The sequence below is a fragment of the Chaetura pelagica genome, unplaced genomic scaffold (assembly GCF_000747805.2).
Source record: "Chaetura pelagica isolate M959 unplaced genomic scaffold, ChaPel_1.0 scaffold92, whole genome shotgun sequence".
Classification (NCBI taxonomy): domain Eukaryota; kingdom Metazoa; phylum Chordata; class Aves; order Apodiformes; family Apodidae; genus Chaetura; species Chaetura pelagica.
This window is the reverse complement of record NW_009952404.1, coordinates 112833-123930: the sequence shown is the minus strand read 5'-3', so window position 1 is coordinate 123930 and position 11098 is coordinate 112833. Positions and strand designations below refer to the sequence as shown.

The window sequence follows — 11098 nt, the reverse complement described above, 5'->3', positions numbered from 1 at the left end:
CGCGGGGAGGGCTCCGGGCACGGAGGAGCCCCCAGCTCGGCCCCGGGCGGCCGCAGCCCTCCCCGCCCGTTCCCCGGCCCTGGGAGGTGCGGGCTGCTCGGGGCGGTACCATCGAGCTTTAGCGGGTTTGTCAGGAAATCGTGGCTCTGCCGCCTGTTCCCACACAGGTGGGTCAGAAGTTGGTGCCTCCCGTAACTCCGGGGAGAGGCGGCGGCCGCCCCGGTTCGCCGCTCTCTGGGGGAGGAGACCTGAACCGAAATTCTCCTAATCCAGCAAGGGCTTGCTGGGCTTATTGTAGCACCTTAGCTGGACCCGCTGGCCCTGTTCGCGAGCTAAAACGGGAAGAAACGTAGGGAATGTTTTTGCTTGTTTCGTCTGGAAGTAAAAAAAAACAACCAAACAACCCACAAACAACTGAAAGGAGGTTTAGAAAAGTCACTCTAGGAAAGGAGTGAATGGGAAACATGGAAAGATAAAGCAACAGGCGTTATCTACCCTGCCCTTTGACGTGCGTTATACGAATTGAAGTCGTCGATCAATCCCTGCTTCAAAGATTTTACAGCCCGATCCGCCCTCAAGGTCCGCACTGTCCTGCCTTTTGCTCCAGCCAGGATCCGACTGCAGCGTCGGGTCACTTTGCCAGGAGTGCTGGGGGTTAAAGACAGGCTGCCTCAGGGGTGCAGAGCTGTTACTGGGGAAGAGATGTTCTTCTTAAAGTAAACTAAAACAAACAAGCAAACAAAACAGAAAAAAAAAAAAAAAACCCTCACAAACCCCAAAAACCCTTACCATGAAAACTTGAATGATGTTTTTAAATAGAAAGATGTGTCTGTCTTACAGGTTATACACCCTGGTGCTCAGTTGTCATTAAAGAAGCTGTCACCTTTCTTTTTTGCAAAAAGCTGTTAGCCAACAGTCTTTCAATTTGTAACTCTGCTTCACTCGTCTGTCTTGTCAGGCAGAGGAATGTTGCCTTCCAGTTCATCTGGCTTCTGTCTAAAAAACAACTCATGACAAAAATGCATACAATGCAGACAGGGACATGCTCTGCTCAGGAAACTGAGATACACAAATCACATAAACAGATACACACAGCTGCAAAGTGTGCAGCTACATATGCAAGTCCTTAGCTTGGCTGCTCTCATTTAAGTAAGGTTTCTAAACACTTTCAGGAGTAACTTTGTTTCTTTTTCTCTCAAAAGAGAGCCTGGAAAAAACTTTTTAAGCAAAACAATAAATGAGATGGTGTAACGAACCTGAGATCATGTCTCTAAACCAGATATAAAACACAATGAAGAAACAGTTCCTATCCTTCTAACTCAATTTCTCTGGAATATATTAACAGACCTGATGGATTTGAGCCTAATTGTATTGGCTTACTTTGTTTTTCTAAAGATCAAGTATTTTGAGTTCTTTGTATTTCTGAGACACCAAAACTTAAGATTCAGTATCAGGAGTGGCAAGTGCCATGTCTGTTACATTCATTGTTCATGCATAAAATGAACTTTTCTTCTTTGAAACGTATTCTTGTGTCCAACTCACCCGGTATTTTTTAGTCCCGCTGCAAAACTCAAAAAAATAAATATTGAATGGGAGTGTGTTCCATGTATTTATACATGTGTAATACATATATGTAGTATATGCATGTGTACTATATGCATATAACTATCAAATATCTATAATGTGACTCAAACACCTATAATGTGTTTAACATGTTGAATTTCTTGAAAAATACATATGTATATACATGTTGGAACTAGGTCATATTTAAGATTGTTTCCAACCCAAACCATTCTGTGATTCTATGGGTACCCTGACATGCTTTCTTCATAGACTTCCTCAAAATTTGACTATGCTTTGAGAAACATTTAAGTTTTTATATGTAAGCTACTTTTTAAAAATATGCACTATTTTACGTGCAAAAAACCCCTACTTTCTCTGAATTATAACAGTTCTCTAGAACTTCACCAAGGATCCTGTATTGTTTGCAGTTGTGGGGAAGACAAAATAAAGATTTAGAAGGAGCAGAAGCAAGACCCTGTAATGTAGCTGTCTTATCTGTAGGCCTATTTCAGACTCTGTTCAACAAGGTACTTAACACGTACCTAAGCAGAGTATTCACACACATGCCTAAAATTAGCCAAGCCTATAACCACTGGGCATGAAAAATCAGTAAAGGTCTTACCCGGTACCATCTGTGCACACCCATTTTCCACTGCCTGTGCTGGAAGCTTTGAAGCTGCAAGAAGTATTGTGTCAGGTAGCATAATTTCTCCTTAGAGTTCTGAATTAAAGGAGTTTGCTTAGCCTTCAGCATTGCCTTTAAATGGAAATACATATTTTTGCCTCCTATCCCCACAATGTTTGCTGGTTTATGCCCTGTTTCCCTCTTTATGAATGTGCCTTCTTTTTCATAGTAGAAGTTCAGGAACCTCAGATTTGAGGTTTCCACCAGCTGAAGTCATGTACTGCTCCAGCTCCTTTCAGGATGTTGTCAAATGCTGTTAATAGTTTTTCAAGTGGTTGTTTAAGAAGAGCTGTAACTTTTCCAGTTCATCAGTTGCTGAACCTTTATAAATTAAAGATCATGCTGTACTGAAAAAAATCTGAACTAAAGCAGCTGTATCAAATTTCTGAATGCTATTTAAAGGTGGATTTGGAATGGTAGGTAGTTCAGCCTTATCAAAGAAAAGTGGCATTCAGAATCATATACCTCAATAGTGGTTTTCATCCCTTGTATGATGCAGCAGTACTTACTATTTTATGTATGCTTTGGGAGTCCATTAAACAGCTTTATTCTGTTTATGAGTTCGGTTGACTCTGATCTTGTTCCATTTAGATTTTGATTGGCTTTTAAAATTCATTTGTGGTGTTTATGTTACTTTAATACAACCGCTGGACTAAAGTCAACTTCCTTGTGCATCCTGTACATTCTCATCATTTCCATTGTAAAAAGTGAGGGCAGAATTGAGTAATGTATCATACAAAACCAAACAGACTCATGAACTGCTGTTTGCGTAGTGATTCTTTCTCTAACATGAAGTTTTATAAACACAGTGTGTTTATAAAAACAGAATTAAAACTTGATTTCCAAATCAAAAGGATCAGATACAAGAGGGCCTAATTTATTCCTCACATTTTTAATTCCTAAAATGTTTAGTAGTATTTTTTGTTAAAATTGGTTTTAGGGATTCAGGGATGGTTTTTATCCTTAGCCTTCTGTTTTGCAGAATTCTGACCATTTTAACTGCTTCATAGTGATTTTCTGTTTGTATCTTTGTGGGGAAAGGAAGTAGAAAACATTCCGTGTTGGTGACTTCCACTTTTTGTCAGTTTCATTAAGTTCCTGGCCTCTGCATCTTGAGATGGAAGAAATCTTTTTCTTAAATCTGAGCACTTGTGTAAATGCACTGATCAGCACAAAGTAAAAAATGTTAGAAAAACTCCTTGTGGACCAAGCATGTGCTGATAGAGTGATGAAGCAACATTATCAAAAGTGAGGCTCTTTGATCTCTAGATGAAGTGATTCGGTGAAATTCTTGATATGCCATTCTTAAATGTCACCATCTCAGTCTGTTGTGAGTGGTGAAGCATAAAAAAGGAACACTCAGGATTCTCTGTTGAGGATAAAATCACCCACCTGCCCTGATCAAGGTGGGCACTCAGAATTCATTAAAATATCACAGTCCTTAATAGACTCCTATGTACAGGGCAAAGCTACATTGATGCTTGCAGTGGGGGATTTAAAGCCAAAATTTGGCTTTCAGGGATCAAATATGAATTCACTGAAAAAGACTCAGCAGTTAACATGATGTGATTTAAGGGGAATTTGATCCACCTGACTCCTTAATGAAGGATAATTGTCTTTTTCAGCTGTCATATGTCTTAGAGATGCCTCTTGTCATTGTCATTTTTGAAAGCCAAGCAAATAGGAGACTGATTTGTCTGAAGTCATAGGAAAGTGATTGGTGGGGAGGAACTTCAAGACTTTTGGAGTTGCTGGACCTGTCATGTTCAGGGGAACAAAGGAGGCTCAAAAAGAGCCTTTGTGAAGATGGATGGGATTTTTTCTTCAGTTCTATGTACAGTCTGCCTCCTGATAGTGTAATTATTTTGTCAGATCTCAAAATTTTGTCATAACTATTGCAATATCAGGTGGTTTCTGTACAGCTTTTATTTTAGGAGAGGAGTGCAGGAGTTTAGTTTTCCTCGTTCACTGACCCCATCAAAGTGTTCCTGAGCTGCTTTAGTTAATACCAACAGGGAAGTGGGGAGACTGTGATAAACGGTTCCACTCAATTGCCCACACATGGGTGTCTGGTGCTGTCTGAGATGCCTGAGTTTTCCAAAATACCCTCATGGGTTGACAGACACGAAGCAGGGCCTGTAGCAAACCCACCCTATTCTTGACTGGCTGCTGGTCCTATGGCTGCTTAAATAGCACTCATCCCATATGGATGAGTAACTGAATCATGTGCACATTTTCTGAAGAGAGTTTCTGTGTGACTTGAAACAGTGTCTCACAGCTAGAAAATATTAATCCTAACAGTAAATGAACCCGTAATGCATTTATTTATTTTTTTAAATAACTTTTTTTCTCTCTTTTTTTTTTTTTTCAAGCCAGTGCACCGAATGTATTAAGACTGCCTAATGATTTCTGATTGTATGTAATACTGAGCAAGTCTGAGAGGTGGGAAAAAAAAACCACAGGTTTTTTGTTGTATGGTGAAAATAAGCTGAAGGAAGTCTCTCTGACAGAGACAAGTTTTGGTCAAATCACCTTTTCTGCATCTCGTAACTGATGGAAAGACACAACATTTCACTTACCACTTTTTCTTTTAACTAATTTGCTTTTGGCACACGTAAACAGCACACCGTAAAGAGACATACATTTTATGCCTGCCTAATGAATCTACAGGTAAAATGCTGGCAAAATAACTTACTGATGTGGTAAGAGCAAGCAAGAGATACCGTAAATGTGAAGTAAAATTCCATAAGCTAAAATATACTGTTTATCTCTGAAAGAAAAAAATGTTTACTGAGAGATAAGTTACTGACAGTGAAGGTTAAAGAGGACTACTTAAAGATAACTGAGTGCTAAAATTTCTCATTGATTGTATTATACTTTTGCAAAGAGGGAATTGTTAAATCTGTAGTGTATCCTAAACTAATTCATGGACAGCCTTGATATTTTTAATTTATCCTCTTTTTTTTAACTATTTGTTCAGAGAAGATGGGGAGTTGAGAGTTACCTAAAACACACACAGATTACTTGTTCAAAGGATCTTTCTGCTCTCAATAGATGAATAACTGAGCGTAATTTTTCACTAAGTGAAGTACACTGGACAAAAACCACTAACTAAAGAAACAGAGATGTGTATGTATTTAAAGACTTATTATATGGAAGTACTTTAATATGCAGCAATGAATGAACACCAGGCACAAGAGGTACGCTAAGATGGAGTCTTACTGTGCATCCGAAATACTTCATAAACATGGGAATTATATCACACAAATGAGAGGTTTATATGAATTTGTAGATTCTTGATTTTGGTTTACCTTGGCAAGATTTTTTTTTCAGTTTAAAACAATAGTCTCCTGTTATTGCTTTCTCATGTACTTGGGTAACCCCAGGGCTATGGTAACCTTGTAATGTCACAAAGGAATTATTACAATCCAAATCATGAGTTTGACCAAACTGCATCATTCCACTCTCATGACACAAAAGTTACCATGAATGTGTCTTAATAAATCACCTAATGCATTTTTAAATCTGTCTCACATGGCCAGAATTAAAGAATTGGACAGTATAGTTAAAGGAGCAAAATAACTGCAAAGTATGATTGAACCTAGGCCTCAATTTATTGCAGTCTGCTATTGTATTGTATTTTATACATTATATTGTAATGTCATCACGTTGTTGTGTTGTGTTACATTATATTCAAATTTGAAGTTATCCAAGTAGCTATGTGCTAGTGAGAAACATTACTAAATTATCCTAGTTACATGAGTCTCTTGTTTACTTCCTTCTTTGTCAAGCCCTTTCCTAACTATGGACACTAAGGATCACTAAGGATCAAAGAATCGGGCCTATTGAAGTTCCTAGGAATATTATTCAGGAATCCTTAATGAAGCCTGGAGTCTTAACTGCAGGAATTTAGAGTCAGCTACTTCGTATCCATACACTAGGTGCTTCAGAAATCCCATCAGGCACTTGGCTACATGTTCTGACACCTGAATTCCCATGGAGGTGACTCCTGCTATTTTTAGAAGTGGGTACTTCATCAGTTTGACCAAGTTAATTATTTGATTCTTTAGGTTTCTGTCATAGCTGAAGCATTAACTGCTGTTATGAAAATTCATGACCAATTAACTTCTTTATTGACCACTGTTACCTGTTCAGCCTGAACTTCTGCAGCACACCTTGTCCCCATCTTTGACCAATTTGAGGTATATCTTGCCTTCAACTTGAGTTTCACCTCTTTAAACCTGTCTCTATTATTTATATTCCTATAAGCAGATTCTCACAGTAGCACAAGAATCTCATGAACTATTACTTCAGTAGTATCTGTTGTTTTAAAAAAGTTGTTAAAAGAAGCACTTTTTCTTTGAAAATATATTGTATCAGTGAAGAAAAACAAAACAAAATCAAAACCAAAACACAAACAAACAAAAAAACTCGTAACACACAAAAAAAACCCCAAAACACCAGCATGAAGGTTTGATTGATTTGTTTTTAATTGAAAGAAGAATGTGGTTTTCATGAAATAAGTAATCACAGTGCACTGCTCTATTTTCCAAACTGCGCCAAGGGAAAGAAAGAATCAGAGCAGATACACTGTGGATCTTCTATATTATTTGTAGTATTAGCAAACCTTTCAGTTGCAGATTTGAAGTGTCATTAAACGACCTTACCTAACAACATTGTTTGCCACATCCCACTGTAAGCCATAGAATTTGTTTGTGGACTCTTCATGTTCTTGTAGAAGATTACTGAAGCATTACTTGCTCTTATGTCTTACCATTAAACTAGTCCCTAAGGGAGAAGAAATGTCAGCAGTTGAGGTAGACAGATATGAAATACACAGTCTATACTCAGTGTAAGCTATTTTTTAAAGTGGTACATAGTGGAAGTTACATGTCTAGGGTGTACAGCAGCAGAGGTATGCACATCAACCCATCTTTCTCATCTGCAACTCCAATATTTTGATTTTTTGTGTACTGTGGATATTACAGTCAGCTTCTAATATAAACTGTGCATATATAGTCAACGTGGTTACAGTGGAAAGTAAGTGTTCTTAGTAGCTGTTCAGTGATACCGTTTCTCAGTATGCAATCATCTGTCATTTATCTGGCATATATAAAATACCAGCTTAATTTGATAAATTTTTTCTTATTAAATAGTTACACGAACAGCAAAACTTATAAAAGTTAAAAGTATGTTTTAAGTAAAATAAATAGGAAACTGAAAACAATTGTTTGTATCCTTAGAAAGCTTTGGTTAGCCATGTTTGGAATGTGATTTAGCAAATGCAAACATCTTTCCATCGGTGCTCAGGGGCAGTTTGGATGGGGCCTTGAGCAACCTGGTCTAGTGGGAGGTGTGTCTGCCCATGACAGGAGAGTTAGAACTAGACAATCTATAAGGTCCCTTCCAACCCAAACCATTCTATGATTCTGTGATTTTCAACTTATTTACATTAATGGCAGTGCAGACTGGGACATTTTGCTAGGACTGTAAATTGTACTTTATAGTAATATTTTGTTTTGTTAAAGTATTGTTAATAGTAATCTTTGGTTACAGGCAGTTTGCACCGTGCATCCAGTGTTCCAGAGCGTGTCTATAACATGGGGATTACTGAAAATGATTTTGCACCAAGAACTCCCTATGGTTTCTCATATTATCAGTCAAACCAGGTGAGGAAAAGAAGACAATACATAGAGTTAAATATAGTATCACATACATAGTTAATGAATTTTGTTATCACAAATAATAGAACATAGATGGTGTTTCAGAGTTTGCTTGCTTGCTTGTTAAAGCCTGATTTCTAGAAAATGAGGTTTTTACAACTGAGATCTCTAATGTTTTCCCCCTTTCCAATGACTTCTGCAGTAGCTGAATTCAGCTTCATTCTACAGACAAGCTTTTTGCAATCCTGTTGGTTTTGCGAGAATTGATGTCAGGGTAGAAAATGGAAAACCACCTTACCAAGGCAAAAGCCATGACAAGTCAGATCTGTATTGGTCTCCCCAGGTAGCAGGTCAGTCAAAGCAGTGGGGGGCTGTGCTGCTGCTCACCCAGCCAAACAGTTGGAGGTTGCTAGAGGAAATCCAGTGATCCTGCAGGGTAACAAATTATATAGGTAGGAACTAGAAATGTGGTGAAGGAGGTTAGGGAATTAAGCATACAAAACTACAGGGATGCAGATTGCATTGATTTCATGGTCATGAGTGTTCCTTAGTATTCAAAATAATCCTGTTGTAACCAGTTTTAACTTTGCAAGAATTTCAGCAGTTCAGTCATTGCGATATAATGGTGTTTCTAGTCTGTCTGATAATAAATTCACTTGTTTTTTTGACCAGCTTTTCCTGGGTTCATGGCCTCAATGCTAAGATAAATAATTGTTTTTCTGCAGGGTTTGTGACTTAGCTCATAACCTGTTTGATGGGGTGACTTGAAAATCAACACATAGTTCAACAGCAACACTGCTGCATGATCAGCATTAGTAAACTGAAACCAATTCAACTTGGGAACAGAAATATTTATTTTGTAAATAGATGTATACATAGGGGGCAATTCTTTCTTAATTTTAGATGACACAAGAATGGCTTATTCTCATTAAAGGAAATAGCTCAGTTTCTGGCCAGTTAATGAAGCAGCTCCTGCTCTCTATGGGTAGAGTTAGAAACATTCACCTAAATACATTGCCTTTTCTGCCCTCCTATCCTCTGTTCTCATCTACCATCCAGTTCATAATATTTGTTGTAAATCTCTTCTTTCTAGAAGACAGCATCAAGAGGAAAACTGGAGGTGATATAGAAACCAGAAGAAAATACTATTTTTCCAGGCAAGGGTTGAAAAAAAAACAAAAAACCCACAACAAATAAAAAACACCAAAGAGTGAGAGAAAACCAGAAAAAGTCACAAGGTCTACTATTTCACAAAAGCATTAATTTCCTTATTCCTGGACAGAAGACAAAGATATCCTTGCATAGTTTCTGTAGAATAAACAGATCTTTACTCTGTTTGTGAGTCAATTATCACGCTCAATAACTCCTCAACAGGAAAGTGAAGGGATTTCAGTCTGGCCACTATCTGCTAAGCACTGTTCCTTCAGTTAAAAACTTGTGTAAGCATCTCAGTTTTCCTTAAAAAATGCCTTTAGTATTACAAAACTTTATTACAACATGGAAATAGAATATGTGGAGCTTTGATTATGGCTGGGTGCCGCTATGCTTACTGATTAAAAAAAAACCCAAACCCAGGCCGTGGCTCCTCTATTTCAAAGCCAGATAGTCTTCCCAAGCTGATTTAATTCTGGAGGGTCTTGAAAAGAGTATGATGGCAAATTTAGAGCATAAGAAAAAGGTAGGAAAACTGGAGAGACTCCAAATGACACCTAAACAGTAAGAATCTTGAAGACAGAGCCTACAAAGAAAGGTTGAAGGGAAGTGGGTTTGCTGAGTTTAGAAAAGAAAATTATAAACCAAGGTGGTAATCCATTGCCATCCATGCCTGCCTGGGGCAGGAAAGGAAAAATAATCTGTAGAATTAAGGAAAGCATTCAGATGGTCAAACGGTCATTTTTATTTCCTTCGAATGTCATGTAATCTTCATTTTTAAGAGGTTAGACTAACAGGGAAGATCCTGCCACAGAGTGGAGGCCTAAATAACCTTCTATCAATAAGGTTAATAGCAGTATGAAGACACTTTGGTATATTACTTTAACACCTGACTGATTTTCTTCTGTCTGTTGGACAGTCTTGAATTTTATTTAAATAGCAGATGTGGGTGTTGATCCCCAAGGAGTTTCAAACTGAAGCTAAAATCTCCATTAATAAACAAACTGTGCATGCCTATTTTGAGTTAGTAACAGAAGACTAGATGCTTAGACTTTGTCTCCTGATGTTTAAACTACCACTTCTTACCTTCATCAGGCAGGTACAAAGAAGTGTTGCAGAATCCCATTTCTTATACAGTTTTGGTGATACTCACCTTTTGTTTTCTGATTCTGATAGCAGACCTCCAAATTTTTATCTTTACTTTTTTGGTTTGATTCTTTGCTATTAATCTTAAATGCTGTGATCTTATGGTGATTCCTGTTCTTTTATGCACCCTTGAACAGGTGGCCTCACCATCTTCTTATACAAATGGCTGGGGGACAAGGATTACTTACAGGACAATGGAAGAGAGAGCTCAAAGACAGCCTCTGAAGAGACTAGAGGTTTCACCCCAACGAGGTCCTGAAAGATTGGCATATGTGTCCAATGATTTTCACTATGACGGAGGAATTTCAACTGGATTCTCCATGAGATACGGAGATAGCAGGAGATCCAGCGGGACTGTCCCACCAAGATACGCTCGGTCTGAGATTGTTGGTTACACTCTTCGTGATTCAGTGAACAGGGGACGTTCTTTTAAGAGACAATCCCACATGGGGGCTGTTAATGATAGTGTCTTTGATGGTGTCTACCCCAGCCCTGCTGTACCTCTGTACCATCAAGCAGGCAACAGTCGCAGTATGACCAACCTTTTGGAAAAGGAAAACTTTCTGACCTCTGGCAATGCAATGGGACAAGTGAGATCACCAATTGCTTCCCATTTGAGGTCTCAGAACCAGCAATCTGTGAGGTCCAGCTGGTACCAGACTACTTTCAGAAACACACAGAATAGGAGGGAAGCTTCCCAGCCAGCTTCAATAGCCAGTGTTGCCACAGAAACAGATGGGAAGAGGATGGCTTTGACAGCTGCTACGGCAGCAGCAGGGAGGAATGGTTTCCTGCAGAGTGAACAAGTCACCGTCAATGGATCTCAGCTAGGGTAAGCACAATGCAGGACCTGCTTTGGTTCAGGGGTGTCTCAGCTGAAAGGAACCTC

The 11098-nt window shown here is 38.6% G+C and overlaps 1 protein-coding gene across 1 annotated transcript in view; it reads left to right on the top strand.

The window, feature by feature from the left end:
- The first annotated feature begins 7809 nt into the window (after positions 1-7809).
- PKP2 (plakophilin 2) overlaps positions 7810-11098 on the top strand; it is a 34157-nt gene continuing 30868 nt past the window's right edge. The window contains exons 1-2 of the mRNA XM_010008196.1: positions 7810-7917; positions 10347-11041. Of these exons, the coding sequence (XP_010006498.1) occupies positions 7849-7917; positions 10347-11041 (764 nt within the window). The 5' untranslated portion in view covers positions 7810-7848. The remainder of the gene's footprint in view (positions 7918-10346; positions 11042-11098) is intronic.